An 18,074-nucleotide genomic window follows, 5' to 3' on the forward strand; every position below is an offset into this window, starting at 1 on the left:
ACCAGAGGTAGAAAACTGTCGTTCCCTGATGTCATCGCTATAGGGACACATGATGTCATCGCTAGGGACACATGCATCAGTAAGCAGGAACTGGGGATGGCAATGAAGAACCGTAAAGTCTGGCATGGCATTGTGAAATCCATGATCTCAACAGGAAGTCTTATTGTGAAATCCATGATCTCGACCGCAGTCGAAAAATGATGATGATGAACTCTCCTTCAATGTCTGTCTGTCTGTCTGTCTGTCTGTCTGTCTGTCTGTCAGACGTCAGGAGGAGGTCAGGAGTAGGTCAGAAGGAGGTCAGAGGTCAGGAGGAGGTCAGGAGGAGGTCAGGAGGGGGTCAGGAGGAGGTCAGGAGGAGGTCAGGAGGAGGTCAGAGGTCAGGAGGAGGTCAGGAGGAGGTCAGAAGGTCCGGAGGAGGTCAGGAAGAGGTCAGGAGGAGGTCAGAGGTCAGGAGGAGGTCAGGAGGAGGTCAGGAGGTCAGGAGGAGGTCAGGAAGAGGTCAGGAGGAGGTCAGTGCTCAACAAACTGCAGGTTGATGGCGCTCTCGGGAACCAGGAGTGTCCTCGTCATCGGTTTCACCGTAGCCCCGCCTCCCTCTGGGTCCGGCTTCACCTCGAACTCCGTCACGATCTGAAGAGACCAATCAGAGACCAGAACAATCACATCCAATCTATCTTCTTATGGCATCATTGGAGGTCACTCGGAAAGGAGCGACGCAGAATATTCTGAAGATTTGTCAAAGGCAGGTGAGAAACGCTCTGAATCCAGACAGGGAATAGAGGATGATGTCACGCGCATACCCTGCTCTATAATAATAAAATAAAGGCAACAGATGGAGTCTGAAGTTCCAGACTAATATATCCTGGTCTGGTCTGACTCACCCTGGCGATGGCGAGGTAGAGCTCCAGCTCGGCGATGCGCCGTCCGATGCAGCTGCGTTTCCCCACGCCGAACGGCACGGAGGCGTACGGGTGGTGGCGCTGCTCTTTGTTCAGCCAGCGCCGCGGGCGGAACTCGTCTGGCTCGGGAAACACCGACGCATCGCGGGAGGTGGCGAAGTGGCACAGTGTGATCAGAGTCTGGTGTAATGTTAGAGACCACAGAAGACATGTAAATATGATGTCTGCGGGAAATTAATACATAACAGGTGTTAACCCATTTAGGCCTGACGTCGATAAAAAAAGGCTTCTAAATCAAAACCTTTTTTTTCTGAAAAACCTATGTTTCTATGTCAGCGGTGCTAAACCTTTTTTATGTCAAGGACCCCCAGAATTATCTCTATTGGGCTACGGACCCCCATCTCAAAATATGTAGTTCAAGCTCATAGCGCACCACCGAGTGGCGCGCTACGAGCTTGTAGGTCTGCTATTTTTTTTAAATCGAAGAACCACTGACATAGAAACATAGCTTTTTCAGAAAACTGTCAGGATGTAGAAGACATTTTTTAAATCTGATCTCAGGTCAAAATGGGTTAACATAATGGTTTCCATCACCATCAGGGCCAACGCACCCCTGAAGGTACTTCATAAAATAAACCCACATGTGTTCCTGGCCAGCACCTGCCCCGCAAGGAGGGGACAACCCTCAACCGCCTGAGGACAGGTGGTGTGGGACGTTTTGGTGCAGAAATGGGGTCTCACAGAAAGTGCCCACTGCGAATGTTCACTGCAGACTGTGGGATACGTGCTGACCAGCTGCCCCATACCAGGTTAGGGTTAGGGTTACCCTATGCCGGCCACCGAGTGGTGATCGTGGGTTAATTGACCTCGACAATGACACACTGGACTGGCTTAAGGTTTAAGGACATACGACAGAAGAAGATAAAATAAACTAAAACTAGCTGAACTGCCGTTTTAGAAACAAGTACACGTTCTGAATTCTGTGTTCTGGGAACTAGAACGTGTAATAGTTGCTAGTGGGCAGGAGACCAAAGGAAGTTCTGAGAATCTTATCTGAACTGAACCTTATCTGAACTGAACCTTATCTGAACTGAAACTTATCTGAAACGTTTCACAGCACGGTTCAGATAACCGGTTATTCTGGCTAGTCTAAAAAGAGCTCAATACTTGATGATGCAACCTATACTGTCAACCTACTGTCAAGCTACTGTCAAGCTACTGTCAAGCTACTGTCAACCTACTGTCAAGCTACTGTCAACCTACTGTCAACCTACTGTCAAGCTACTGTCAACCTACTGTCAACCTACTGTCAAGCTACTGTCAACCTACTGTCAACCTACTGTCAACCTACTGTCAACCTACTGTCAAAGGGCTGTGGGTCGTCCAGCCAGAGTGAACCGTTGCCATGTATGCAGGTAGCAAGCATTCAAAGCTGTGGGTCGTCCAGCCAGAGTGAACTGTTGCCAATGCAAACATTAAAACCTGCCATCCAGAACTTATGTAAGGGATAATATCTGGCTAGGTGGTCGTTGTCGGGAGATAATTCACCGAGAGGGAGTTTAACCCATTCTAGACGGGAACCCCTTTTGGTGTTTTAAGCATTATGTTACACTTTAGCTATTGAAAAATAGCAGATCTACAAGCGAGTGCCGCGCTACGAGCTTGTAGGTCTGCTATTTTTGAAAAATTGTGAAAATGTGGCGCAAATCTTTGAATATATTCTTTCAGAGCGAGCGTTCTTAACTCAAATCTTTTCAGAAAACTTTTAGGATTTAGAAGACATTGTTTTAATTTCGAAGTCGGCTTCGCCTCGGTGGTTAAACTCCCTGTCGGTGAATTATCTCCCGACAATGACCACCTAGCCAGATATTATCAGATCTGCTACATTTGCTACTCCTTTACCATAATATGGAGATAAGAAGTTCCTGTCGGACAGCGACCATAAATATAATCCTGAGTTTTGGACGTGAAGGATTTTTAACAAGGATTTTTAAGGAAATGTTGGCCGTTGAGTTGAGTAGGCCTAAGAGGTTGAGTTGAGTAGGCCTAAGAGGTTGAGTTGAGTAGGCCTAAGAGGTTGAGTTGAGTAGGCCTAAGAGGTTGAGTTGAGTAGGCCTAAGAGGTTTTTTACAAATCAAATACATACTCACGTTTTTAGGAATAATATAATCTCCAACTTGGATGTCTCTCTCTGTGATGACTCTGGCGTTGGCGGGAATGACGGGGTACAGCCTGGGAAAGAAAGACTCGTTATAAATTAATAATAATAATTTTTAACATTTATAAATGCATTTACACAAGTTAGGCTAGTATAAATGCATTTATACAAGCCTAACCCTAAGGCAGGTACAACCAGAGTAATCTAGTAAGAGAGTAATGACACTCCCGTTGACTCTCATTGTAACAATGGAATGCGGAAGTGCTCATTCTATCTCAATGGAATAGTTCCAGCCATAGGAGCAATGTTTGGAACTATCGCCCATAGGCACCCGCTTTGCGGCGAGATCAAAGCGTGTCACCACTCTCTTACTACATAACCCTAACCACTCTCTTACTACATTACTCTGGTTACAACCTGGGAAAGAAAATAACCTCATTATATGGGACTCTTTTTTATACAGAGACAGTCAATGTTTTTATCCAAAATGAGACTCTTCACCTACTAGAGCATGTCTGAGATCAGAGCTGAAATCAACATGTAGCTAGGTGTAATGTTAGAGACCACAGAAGACATGTAAATATGAAATAAATGTTTAAACATGTAGCTAGGTGTAATGTTAGAGACCACAGAAGACATGTAAATATGAAATAAATGTTTAAACATGTAGCTATAGGTGTAATGTTAGAGACCACAGAAGACATGTAAATATGAAATAAATGCTTAAACATGTAGCTATAGGTGTAATGTTAGAGTCCACAGAAGACATGTAAATATGAAATAAATGCTTAAACATGTAGCTATAGGTGTAATGTTAGAGTCGACAGAAGACATGTAAATATGAAATAAATGCTTAAACATGTAGCTAGGTGTAATGTTAGAGTCGACAGAAGACATGTAAATATGAAATAAATGCTTAAACATGTAGCTAGGTGTAATGTTAGAGTCGACAGAAGACATGTAAATATGAAATAAATGCTTAAACATGTAGCTAGGTGTAATGTTAGAGTCCACAGAAGACATATGAAATTAATGCTTAAACATGTAGCTAGGTGTAATGTTAGAGTCCACAGAAGACATGTAAATATGAAATAAATGCTTAAACATGTAGCTAGGTGTAATGTTAGAGTTCACAGAAGACATGTAAATATGAAATAAATGCTTAAACATGTAGCTAGGTGTAATGTTAGAGTCCACAGAAGACATGTAAATATGAAATAAATGCTTAAACATGTAGCTAGGTGTAATGTTAGAGTTCACAGAAGACATGTAAATATGAAATAAATGCTTAAACATGTAGCTAGGTGTAATGTTAGAGTCCACAGAAGACATGTAAATATGAAATAAATGCTTAAACATGTAGCTAGGTGTAATGTTAGAGTCCACAGAAGTGAACCTTTCAGCCTGTTTTCTCAACTCTCTGTTTCTCTGCATTACTCTATAAGCCATATCTCCAGAACTGGTGGGTCAAACTGAACAACCAATATGTCCATTTGAAGCTATGATTCCCTGCTTTCACATGACATGAAAAAACGAAAATTAAAAAAAAAAGTCAATGACTTTGAAGCCTCAGTCAGAAGCGGTCACATTTATAAATGCATTTACGCTGAATTCACAGCAGTGTTCATTTCATTTTAGTTCATTTCTATATTCTGATAGTTCTCGTTGCCATAAATAAAGTATAGAGTGTTGGTTCAGTAACATGATTCTCCCTCCATGTCTCTCCTGCTTAAACAGAAAATGTATTTTCAGGTCGGGATACCAATTTTATCCAATCAGGATAGAGAACTCAAGGACCACCAGTGACCACCAGGAGATGATAGTTACATCAGAACCTCTCTAACCTTCAGGAGGGCATGGTAACGTACCTCAGGACCTCTCTGACCTTCAGGAGGGCATGGTAACGTACCTCAGGACCTCTCTGACCTTCAGGAGGGCATGGTAACGTACCTCAGGACCTCTCTGACCTTCAGGAGGGCATGGTAACGTACCTCAGGACCTCTCTGACCTTCAGGAGGGCATGGTAACGTACCTCAGGACCTCTCTGACCTTCAGGAGGGCATGGTAACGTACCTCAGGACCTCTCTGACCTTCAGGAGGGCATGGTAACGTACCTCAGGACCTCTATAACCTTCAGGAGGGCATGGTAACGTACCTCAGGACCTCTATAACCTTCAGGAGGGCATGGTAACGTACCTCAGAACCTCTCTAACCTTCAGGAGGGCATGGTAACGTACCTCAGGACCTCTCTGACCTTCAGGAGGGCATGGTAACGTACCTCAGGACCTCTCTGACCTTCAGGAGGGCATGGTAACGTACCTCAGGACCTCTCTGACCTTCAGGAGGGCATGGTAACGTACCTCAGGACCTCTCTGACCTTCAGGAGGGCATGGTAACGTACCTCAGAACCTCTCTAACCTTCAGGAGGGGCATGGTAACGTACCTCAGGACCTCTATAACCTTCAGGAGGGCATGGTAACGTACCTCAGAACCTCTCTGACCTTCAGGAGGGCATGGTAACGTACCTCAGAACCTCTCTAACCTTCAGGAGGGGCATGGTAACGTACCTCAGGACCTCTCTAACCTTCAGGAGGGGCATGGTAACGTACCTCAGGACCTCCCGTACCGTGGCCTTCAGGAGGGGCATGCGGGCCACGCTGGCTGCGTCGGCCGTGCTGCGTCCTTCCAGGGCGGTCAGAACCTCTTCACGGAGAGACGCCTGGAGGTCAGGATGTCTGGAGAGCTCGTACAGCGTCCACGACAGAGTGCTGGAGATCTGAAACGCACAATTTGAATTTACAATTTACATTTCAGGCATTCAGTAGACGCTCTTAATCCAGAGGTATTACAGCAAATGCATAGAAATAGTAATCTAGGATAATAGTTAGTTAGAACTCATCCATCGCCAAGGACTTATTTAACTTCTTTTTCATGATGTCCTGGAGCGCCAAGGACGTGTTTTTCGTGTTTTATAACATGGTAAAAATATATATATATATATAAAATAAAATTAAAGATTTATGGTGGCGGTCTGGGCCTTTTGGCGCCCCCTAGTGGCGATGGATGAGTTAGTTAGTTAGTTAGTTAGTTAGTTAGTTAGTTAGTTAGTTGTTGCTATCTAGGATCATAATCTAGGATCAAAGGTAAACTAAGAAACTATCATCGGTCTAAAGGTCTGTTTCAAACGCGCAGAGATTAACTCGTCTAGTAATTCATTTTCAGTGAGACCTGCGTTATATTTCTTCTGTACGCGCAGAGAAGTCGAGGGGCGACAACGCAAGCGTATTTACGCGGGCGCGGTCCCGTGAAATTGTGGCGCCCGTGCTCGTTTCGTGCACACGCCCGCGACTCACCAGACCTGGATTGTGTTTAGCTTTTTTGTATGCTTGCGTTGTCGCACCGCTCATGAGCAGAGCTGTGGTTGATCCAACATATCCTCATGTACCTCCTCTCCATCTCCTGAGTACTACAGTAGCTCCTCTCCATCTCCTGAGTACTACAGTAGCTCCTCTCCATCTCCTGAGTACTACAGTAGCTCCTCTCCATCTCCTGAGTACTACAGTAGCTCCTCTCCATCTCCTGAGTACTACAGTAGCTCCTCTCCATCTCCTGAGTACTACAGTAGCTCCTCTCCATCTCCTGAGTACTACAGTAGCCTACTCTAGCTCCTCTCCATCTCCTGAGTACTACAGTAGCCTACTCTAGCTCCTCTCCATCTCCTGAGTACTACAGTAGCCTACTCTTGATACAGTAGTATAGTATAGTATAGTATAGTATAGTATAGTATAGTATAGTATAGTATAGTATAGTATAGTATAGTATAGTGTATATATATTCAGTACTCACGGTGTCCACTCCAGCAGTACAGTACTTCAGTTGAAGTACTCAGTACTTCAGTAAATGAGTATAAGTACTCACGGTGTGAGTATAAGTACTCACAGTGTCCACCCCCGCCAGCAGCAGCTCCGTCACGTTGCTGTAAACCGTCTTCATGGGCAGTCCGGTCTGGGACAGGAAGTAGGTGATGTAGCGCCCCTCCACTTCCTGTCCGCGCTCCATCCTCTCTGCTTCCTCCTTCAGACGCCGGTCGATGTGACCTTTACCTACGAGAGGTCACACACAGGGTCAAAGGTCAGCAGCGTGAAAGGTTCACTTCTGTGGACTCTAACATTACACCTAGCTACATGTTTAAGCATTTATTTCATATTTACACGTCTTCTGTGGTCTCTAACATTACACCTAGCAACATGTTTAAGCATTTATTTCATATTTACATGTCTTCTGTGGTCTCTAACATTACACCTAGCTACATGTTTAAGCATTTATTTCATATTTACATGTCTTCTGTGGTCTCTAACATTACACCTAGCTACATGTTTAAGCATTTATTTCATATTTACATGTCTTCTGTGGTCTCTAACATTACACCTAGCTACATGTTTAAGCATTTATTTCATATTTACATGTCTTCTGTGGACTCTAACATTACACCTAGCTACATGTTTAAGCATTTATTTCATATTTACATGTCTTCTGTGGTCTCTAACATTACACCTAGCTACATGTTTAAGCATTTATTTCATATTTACATGTCTTCTGTGGTCTCTAACATTACACCTAGCTACATGTTTAAGCATTTATTTCATATTTACATGTCTTCTGTGGTCTCTAACATTACACCTAGCTACATGTTTAAGCATTTATTTACATGTCTTCTGTGGTCTCTAACATTACACCTAGCTACATGTTTAAGCATTTATTTCATATTTACATGTCTTCTGTGGACTCTAACATTACACCTAGCTACATGTTTAAGCATTTATTTCATATTTACATGTCGATTTCATCTCTGACATGTATGTCAGACATGCTCTAGTATGTGAAGAGTCTGCCTGTGATATTAACTCATTTTGGATTAAAAATAAATAAATCAGTTTTTCTCCTCTCCTGAACAGTTAGTCTTGATATCTCTGCATCAAAAAGAGTCAAATATGGCCTGGGCCATGGCTCAGCGGTCCAGGCACCTTGGCTGGTAATCCAGTCTGGCAGTGTGCCGCGGGTTCGACTCCCGATCCCGACGGCCTTTACTGCATGTCTTCCCCCCCATCTCTCTCCCTTTTCCTGTCAGCCTACTGTCTGTCCCTCCATAAAGAAATAATAAAATAAAGGCGAAAACCACAAAAGTCACATATTACAACGATAGGAATGGGTGCGACAGCTGGAGTCACCGAACTGGAACATGTACTCAGCTATTTGTCAATAGCTGAAGTTTAACGTAATGCTTAAAACACCAAAAGGGGTGGGGCTAAACTCACCGAACTGGAACATGTGGTCCCAGCAGGTGCAGAAGGTGTTCCAGGGTTTGGGGACCAGCGTGTGGAGCCAGCGAGGCATCGCCATGGTCAGCAGGGTCATCACAAACATGGTGTTGATGGACTGTATGAAACGCTCCGTGTCCTCTGGGACTATGGGGTCCAGACAGCCCACCCTGGACCCGAAGAGGACCGAGGAGATCCCTGGAGAACACACACACACACGCACGCACGCACGCACGCACGCACGCACGCACGCACGCACGCACGCACGCACGCACGCACGCACGCACGCACGCACGCACGCACGCACGCACGCACGCACGCACGCACGCACGCACGCACGCACGCACGCACGCACACACACACACACACACACACACACACACACACACACACACACACACACACACACACACACACACACACACACACACACACAATTACAATTTAGGCATTTAGCAGACGCTCTTAATCCAGAGCGACTTACATTAGGCAAGAACAAAAAAGCATGGGAATACATCACATAATATAAAATGCATTTATCATGAAACATGCGTAAGCTAAGAACGTAACTAGAACATATCTATATAATGACACTATACATATAAACTATAAATATATACTATACTATGCTATACATATGTACTATGATGTGCTATGACTACATACAATGCAATTATTGTGCTGTCTACATGACATGCTATAAGTCTGTTTCAAATGCTATCTAAATCTAAAAAGTGCTATCTAAGGGGCTAGGGTAAGTGCTACGGGCCATGATGGAGTCTGAAAAGGTGGGTTTTCAGATAACGGCGGAAGATTGGGAGTGATGCTGCAGTTATGATTGCAACAGGAAGTGCATTCCACAGTTTTGTAGATCTGCTATTTTCAGCATGCAACCAATTGATGACTTATACTGGATCTCTTGTCTACTAGTCCCATTTTAGTCTAGTTTTAATTTGTTGACGAAATTGTCAATATATTTAGTCTTAGTTTTAGTCGTCATAGCTTAGTTTTAATTTAGTTTCCATTTAGTTTGTCAGTGGAAAAAGGTAGTCGACGAAATCAACACTGACACACGCACACACACACAGTCACGCACGCACTCACGCAAGCACGCACTCACTCACGCACTCACTCACTCACTCACTCACGCACTCACTCACGCACTCACAGGGAGAGGACGGCTGGTTACACAGGCAGCTATTCAACGTGCTCATTACTAACGCTAACCCTTAGGCCTGGGCCCCTAGCCCCTCCCCTAGCCCCCCCCCACACATCACCATTACATCACCTAATCAACATGAGTTAGAATATATTACCGCCCCTCACTTCACACGGGGGTGATTTTTAAATTATATGGAGAGAGAAGATCGAGTGTCGGGATTTGGAGATTTACACGTGACATGCTGACAGACAATGCAAGAAACATGTTCCACTTTCACTCACAATTTAGGTGGCTTTTAAAATGCGGTACTCACTAAAAATGTATTTGGTGTAAATATAAAATCAAATATAATATAGCCTATTATTGGAACCTGCCACTGCAGTGAATTTCTCCTGTGTTCAATGCGTTTCTGTGTTTGTGTGGATATCTCTGTCGTATGGGCAGGGATGTTTTTTAAACGGAGGACAAAAATATCCGTATTGAAAAAGTGAAAAATGTAGTAGTAGTAGTAGTAGTGGTAGTAGTAATGCCACGCTGTTCCCGGAGAGAACACTAGGGGTCATCAGTGGACCTCCACTGAGACTAAAGAACTGAGTAGAAAACATTTGGACCATAATTAGAGATACTGAAATTATGGCCGATAGCAGGTTCATATCGGCAGATATTTTACTCATGATCAGAGCTTCCGTTGCTCCAGACTGTATGACGGAAGCATTTATATTTTACTCATGATCAGAGCTTCCGTTGCTCCAGACTGTATGACGGAAGCATTTATATTTTACTCATGATCAGAGCTTCCGTTGCTCCAGACTGTATGACGGAAGCATTTATATTTGACTCATGATCAGAGCTTCCGTTGCTCCAGACTGTATGACGGAAGCATTTATATTTGACTCATGATCAGAGCTTCCGTTGCTCCAGACTGTACGACGGAAGCATTTATATTTGACTCATGATCAGAGCTTCCGTTGCTCCAGACTGTACGATGGAAGCATTTATATTTGACTCATGATCAGAGCTTCCGTTGCTCCAGACTGTATGACGGAAGCATTTATATTTTACTCATGATCAGAGCTTCCGTTGCTCCAGACTGTATGACGGAAGCATTTATATTTTACTCATGATCAGAGCTTCCGTTGCTCCAGACTGTATGACGGAAGCATTTATATTTTACTCATGATCAGAGCTTCCGTTGCTCCAGACTGTATGACGGAAGCATTTATATTTTACTCATGATCAGAGCTTCCGTTGCTCCAGACTGTATGACGGAAGCATTTATATTTTACTCATGATCAGAGCTTCCGTTGCTCCAGACTGTACGACGGAAGCATTTATATTTGACTCATGATCAGAGCTTCCGTTGCTCCAGACTGTACGATGGAAGCATTTATATTTGACTCATGATCAGAGCTTCCGTTGCTCCAGACTGTATGACGGAAGCATTTATATTTTACTCATGATCAGAGCTTCCGTTGCTCCAGACTGTATGACGGAAGCATTTATATTTGACTCATGATCAGAGCTTCCGTTGCTCCAGACTGTACGACGGAAGCATTTATATTTGACTCATGATCAGAGCTTCCGTTGCTCCAGACTGTACGATGGAAGCATTTATATTTGACTCATGATCAGAGCTTCCGTTGCTCCAGACTGTATGACGGAAGCATTTATATTTGACTCATGATCAGAGCTTCCGTTGCTCCAGACTGTATGACGGAAGCATTTATATTTGACTCATGATCAGAGCTTCCGTTGCTCCAGACTGTATGACGGAAGCATTTATATTTGACTCATGATCAGAGCTTCCGTTGCTCCAGACTGTATGACGGAAGCATTTATATTTGACTCATGATCAGAGCTTCCGTTGCTCCAGACTGTACGACGGAAGCATTTATATTTGACTCATGATCAGAGCTTCCGTTGCTCCAGACTGTATGACGGAAGCATTTATATTTGACTCATGATCAGAGCTTCCGTTGCTCCAGACTGTATGACGGAAGCATTTATATTTTACTCATGATCAGAGCTTCCGTTGCTCCAGACTGTACGACGGAAGCATTTATATTTTACTCATGATCAGAGCTTCCGTTGCTCCAGACTGTATGACGGAAGCATTTATATTTGACTCATGATCAGAGCTTCCGTTGCTCCAGACTGTATGACGGAAGCATTTATATTTGACTCATGATCAGAGCTTCCGTTGCTCCAGACTGTATGACGGAAGCATTTATATTTTACTCATGATCAGAGCTTCCGTTGCTCCAGACTGTACGATGGAAGCATTTATATTTGACTCATGATCAGAGCTTCCGTTGCTCCAGACTGTATGACGGAAGCATTTATATTTGACTCATGATCAGAGCTTCCGTTGCTCCAGACTGTATGACGGAAGCATTTATATTTTACTCATGATCAGAGCTTCCGTTGCTCCAGACTGTACGACGGAAGCATTTATATTTGACTCATGATCAGAGCTTCCGTTGCTCCAGACTGTATGACGGAAGCATTTATATTTGACTCATGATCAGAGCTTCCGTTGCTCCAGACTGTATGACGGAAGCATTTATATTTTACTCATGATCAGAGCTTCCGTTGCTCCAGACTGTACGACGGAAGCATTTATATTTTACTCATGATCAGAGCTTCCGTTGCTCCAGACTGTATGACGGAAGCATTTATATTTGACTCATGATCAGAGCTTCCGTTGCTCCAGACTGTATGACGGAAGCATTTATATTTGACTCATGATCAGAGCTTCCGTTGCTCCAGACTGTATGACGGAAGCATTTATATTTTACTCATGATCAGAGCTTCCGTTGCTCCAGACTGTACGATGGAAGCATTTATATTTGACTCATGATCAGAGCTTCCGTTGCTCCAGACTGTATGACGGAAGCATTTATATTTTACTCATGATCAGAGCTTCCGTTGCTCCAGACTGTACGACGGAAGCATTTATATTTTACTCATGATCAGAGCTTCCGTTGCTCCAGACTGTATGACGGAAGCATTTATATTTGACTCATGATCAGAGCTTCCGTTGCTCCAGACTGTATGACGGAAGCATTTATATTTGACTCATGATCAGAGCTTCCGTTGCTCCAGACTGTATGACGGAAGCATTTATATTTTACTCATGATCAGAGCTTCCGTTGCTCCAGACTGTACGATGGAAGCATTTATATTTGACTCATGATCAGAGCTTCCGTTGCTCCAGACTGTATGACGGAAGCATTTATATTTGACTCATGATCAGAGCTTCCGTTGCTCCAGACTGTATGACGGAAGCATTTATATTTTACTCATGATCAGAGCTTCCGTTGCTCCAGACTGTACGACGGAAGCATTTATATTTGACTCATGATCAGAGCTTCCGTTGCTCCAGACTGTATGACGGAAGCATTTATATTTGACTCATGATCAGAGCTTCCGTTGCTCCAGACTGTATGACGGAAGCATTTATATTTTACTCATGATCAGAGCTTCCGTTGCTCCAGACTGTACGACGGAAGCATTTATATTTTACTCATGATCAGAGCTTCCGTTGCTCCAGACTGTATGACGGAAGCATTTATATTTGACTCATGATCAGAGCTTCCGTTGCTCCAGACTGTATGACGGAAGCATTTATATTTGACTCATGATCAGAGCTTCCGTTGCTCCAGACTGTATGACGGAAGCATTTATATTTTACTCATGATCAGAGCTTCCGTTGCTCCAGACTGTACGATGGAAGCATTTATATTTGACTCATGATCAGAGCTTCCGTTGCTCCAGACTGTATGACGGAAGCATTTATATTTTACTCATGATCAGAGCTTCCGTTGCTCCAGACTGTATGACGGAAGCATTTATATTTTACTCATGATCAGAGCTTCCGTTGCTCCAGACTGTATGACGGAAGCATTTATATTTTACTCATGATCAGAGCTTCCGTTGCTCCAGACTGTATGACGGAAGCATTTATATTTTACTCATGATCAGAGCTTCCGTTGCTCCAGACTGTATGACGGAAGCATTTATATTTTACTCATGATCAGAGCTTCCGTTGCTCCAGACTGTATGACGGAAGCATTTATATTTGACTCATGATCAGAGCTTCCGTTGCTCCAGACTGTACGACGGAAGCATTTATATTTGACTCATGATCAGAGCTTCCGTTGCTCCAGACTGTACGATGGAAGCATTTATATTTGACTCATGATCAGAGCTTCCGTTGCTCCAGACTGTATGACGGAAGCATTTATATTTGACTCATGATCAGAGCTTCCGTTGCTCCAGACTGTATGACGGAAGCATTTATATTTGACTCATGATCAGAGCTTCCGTTGCTCCAGACTGTATGACGGAAGCATTTATATTTGACTCATGATCAGAGCTTCCGTTGCTCCAGACTGTATGACGGAAGCATTTATATTTGACTCATGATCAGAGCTTCCGTTGCTCCAGACTGTACGACGGAAGCATTTATATTTGACTCATGATCAGAGCTTCCGTTGCTCCAGACTGTATGACGGAAGCATTTATATTTGACTCATGATCAGAGCTTCCGTTGCTCCAGACTGTATGACGGAAGCATTTATATTTTACTCATGATCAGAGCTTCCGTTGCTCCAGACTGTACGACGGAAGCATTTATATTTTACTCATGATCAGAGCTTCCGTTGCTCCAGACTGTATGACGGAAGCATTTATATTTGACTCATGATCAGAGCTTCCGTTGCTCCAGACTGTATGACGGAAGCATTTATATTTGACTCATGATCAGAGCTTCCGTTGCTCCAGACTGTATGACGGAAGCATTTATATTTTACTCATGATCAGAGCTTCCGTTGCTCCAGACTGTACGATGGAAGCATTTATATTTGACTCATGATCAGAGCTTCCGTTGCTCCAGACTGTATGACGGAAGCATTTATATTTTACTCATGATCAGAGCTTCCGTTGCTCCAGACTGTATGACGGAAGCATTTATATTTTACTCATGATCAGAGCTTCCGTTGCTCCAGACTGTGTGACGGAAGCATTTATATTTTACTCATGATCAGAGCTTCCGTTGCTCCAGACTGTACGATGGAAGCATTTATATTTGACTCATGATCAGAGCTTCCGTTGCTCCAGACTGTATGACGGAAGCATTTATATTTGACTCATGATCAGAGCTTCCGTTGCTCCAGACTGTATGACGGAAGCATTTATATTTGACTCATGATCAGAGCTTCCGTTGCTCCAGACTGTATGACGGAAGCATTTATATTTGACTCATGATCAGAGCTTCCGTTGCTCCAGACTGTACGACGGAAGCATTTATATTTGACTCATGATCAGAGCTTCCGTTGCTCCAGACTGTACGACGGAAGCATTTATATTTGACTCATGATCAGAGCTTCCGTTGCTCCAGACTGTATGACGGAAGCATTTATATTTGACTCATGATCAAAGCTTCCGTTGCTCCAGACTGTACGACGGAAGCATTTATATTTGACTCATGATCAGAGCTTCCGTTGCTCCAGACTGTACGACGGAAGCATTTATATTTGACTCATGATCAGAGCTTCCGTTGCTCCAGACTGTATGACGGAAGCATTTATATTTGACTCATGATCAGAGCTTCCGCTGCTCCAGACTGTATGACGGAAGCATTTATATTTGACTCATGATCAGAGCTTCCGTTGCTCCAGACTGTACGACGGAAGCATTTATATTTGACTCATGATCAGAGCTTCCGCTGCTCCAGACTGTATGACGGAAGCATTTATATTTGACTCATGATCAGAGCTTCCGCTGCTCCAGACTGTATGACGGAAGCATTTATATTTGACTCATGATCAGAGCTTCCGTTGCTCCAGACTGTACGACGGAAGCATTTATATTTGACTCATGATCAGAGCTTCCGTTGCTCCAGACTGTATGACGGAAGCATTTATATTTGACTCATGATCAGAGCTTCCGTTGCTCCAGACTGTATGACGGAAGCATTTATATTTGACTCATGATCAGAGCTTCCGCTGCTCCAGACTGTATGACGGAAGCATTTATATTTGACTCATGATCAGAGCTTCCGTTGCTCCAGACTGTATGACGGAAGCATTTATATTTTACTCATGATCAGAGCTTCCGTTGCTCCAGACTGTACGATGGAAGCATTTATATTTGACTCATGATCAGAGCTTCCGTTGCTCCAGACTGTATGACGGAAGCATTTATATTTGACTCATGATCAGAGCTTCCGTTGCTCCAGACTGTATGATGGAAGCATTTATATTTGACTCATGATCAGAGCTTCCGTTGCTCCAGACTGTACGACGGAAGCATTTATATTTGACTCATGATCAGAGCTTCCGCTGCTCCAGACTGTATGACGGAAGCATTTGAACATTCCGAGAGGCAACGCGAGACTAAACTAATGAATGATCAGAACGGAACAGGAAGTCCATCTACATCAGACAGGAACAGGAAGTCCACTCACCCTCCAGGCCGAACAGGTAGAAGTGTCCGGCCAGGTCTCGGACCAGGCCGTGCTCCTCCCGGCGTTGACGCAGCTTGGCGATGAGGTCATCGACCACGCCGTTCAGCGTCCTATCATAGGCCTCCACAGCCTTGGGGCGGAGCATGTGCTTCCCCAGGAGACTCCTCACGGCCTGCCACTCCTCCCCTTCACTGTGAAGACATAACAGTTACTATGAGGGGGTCCCTGGGGGGTCCCTGGGGGGTCCAGACCCCCAGGAGACTCCTCACCGCCTGCCACTCCTCCCCTTCACTGGAGAACATAGAACATTATTATCACCATGTGGGGGTCCCCGGGGGGTCCCCGGTCATATTATCACCATGTGGGGGTCCCCGGGGGGTCCCCGGAACACCCACCATGTGGGGGTCCCCGGGGGGTCCTGTTAAGGGAGGACTAAGGTCTCATCATTTGTGATCAGCAGACAGAGTTGGAGGCACGACACAGCATCTCGGAGTCAGGCATATCGTCATCGTTCTTTATTCATCATCTCAGTAGATCAGAATGGTTGCAAGTCCAGCAGCACTCTCCCACCGCTCTCCCCATCAATGACATACACCCCCTTTTATTTCCCAAACACACCCCCCCAAATTGACAGTCAGTGACAGGTGTTTATTCAAATACAACAGGACATAGGCACATAATAACAGGTGGTCATTCACTTATCTCCTTTCATGGTGTTTGCTTGCGACAGGAAGACTCCTCTAAATGGGATATTTACACAAATACATGTATGACTCCAGCTGTCAGATTGATATTGACAGCTGTAGTTAGTAGTTGTTTGGGAGAGGAAGACAGTCTCAGTCTCCTTTCTGTTCTAAATAGGGATAGGTATACAATACACATTTAATAGTAACACCTTAACTGCCTGACAGGAAACAAACGCTATTCTGGCTTGGAGACGGCAGCTGTCAGATTGACAGCTGCATGAATTAGACTAAGCATTGGTGAAGGAAGAGACTTAATGGAATAGATCAATACACAATAATGTATATATATGTGTTGATCTATTTGGCATTCTAATAATTCCATTACAGTCCCCAGGGGGTCCACGGTCATATTATCACCATGTGGGGGTCCCTGGTCATATTATCACAATGTGGGGGTCCCCGGAACACCCACCATGTCACCGCCTCAAGATTTGCCAGAGAAATTACGTCAGTATTCCGCTAAATATGACGTAAATTAAACATCAAAACATTAGACTCCATGTTGACATTGAAGGGAAAACTTACGTCGTATGTAAACGAGCAAATCTGCTAACCAATCACGTGTTGAAGGGAGGGCTTGGCCAATAAGAGACCACCTTATGTACCTCATGTAGCGCTTGGCCAATAAGAGACCATCTTATGTACCTTATGTAGCGCTTGGCCAATAAGGGACCACCTTATGTACCTTATGTAGCGCTTGGCCAATAAGAGACCATCTTATGTACCTCATGTAGCGCTTGGCCAATAAGAGACCATCTTATGTACCTCATGTAGCGCTTGGCCAATAAGAGACCATCTTATGTACCTCATGTAGCGCTTGGCCAATAAGAGACCATCTTATGTACCTTATGTAGAATATGACTTAACATAGATTAATGTACGATAACAAGAGCGCCCCTCATTTCACACAGGTCTTATTTTTTTAATGAATTACTGTAATCTTTTTGTATCTCTAAACGGCCTACTGTAGGCAGCGCTGCTGCTTCGACACCCGGTGATCAATAAAGGTTAAAATCTCTTTTCTATGAATATTTATTCAACGCAACAGATCAAACAGTGGAAGCAAACAACCTTTATATTGTTGACTTTACTTCATGTTGACTTTAGTTCACGGAGCAGAAGTCAGGATTATCTCTCCCCGGGACCCCCAGGGGGTCTAATTAACACCTTAAGGAGGTCTATTTACCACCTTAAGGACCCCTAGGGGGTCTATCTACACCTTAAGGACCCCCAGGGGGTCGATTTAACACATTAAGGACCCCTAGGGGGTCTATCTACACCTTAAGGAGGTCTATTTACCACCTTAAGGACCCCCAGGG

General features: G+C 44.1%; 2 protein-coding genes across 2 annotated transcripts in view; both read right to left on the bottom strand.

The window, feature by feature from the left end:
* suox (sulfite oxidase) overlaps positions 1-18,074 on the bottom strand; it is a 147,008-nt gene that overhangs the window by 103,865 nt on the left and 25,069 nt on the right. The gene's annotated exons all lie outside the window — the stretch shown is intronic.
* The window catches only part of cyp27b1 (cytochrome P450, family 27, subfamily B, polypeptide 1), a gene marked incomplete at both ends in the record, with an annotated part of 23,855 nt that continues 6,294 nt past the window's right edge, over positions 514-18,074 (bottom strand). Inside the window, 7 exons of the mRNA XM_079530836.1 lie at positions 514-633; positions 885-1,082; positions 3,053-3,134; positions 5,670-5,836; positions 7,000-7,163; positions 8,376-8,576; positions 16,010-16,200. Of these exons, the coding sequence (XP_079386962.1) occupies positions 514-633; positions 885-1,082; positions 3,053-3,134; positions 5,670-5,836; positions 7,000-7,163; positions 8,376-8,576; positions 16,010-16,200 (1,123 nt within the window). The remainder of the gene's footprint in view (positions 634-884; positions 1,083-3,052; positions 3,135-5,669; positions 5,837-6,999; positions 7,164-8,375; positions 8,577-16,009; positions 16,201-18,074) is intronic.

This window comes from Electrona antarctica, assembly GCF_951216825.1.
Source record: "Electrona antarctica genome assembly, contig: scaffold_205, whole genome shotgun sequence".
NCBI classification, from domain to species: Eukaryota; Metazoa; Chordata; class Actinopteri; order Myctophiformes; family Myctophidae; genus Electrona; species Electrona antarctica.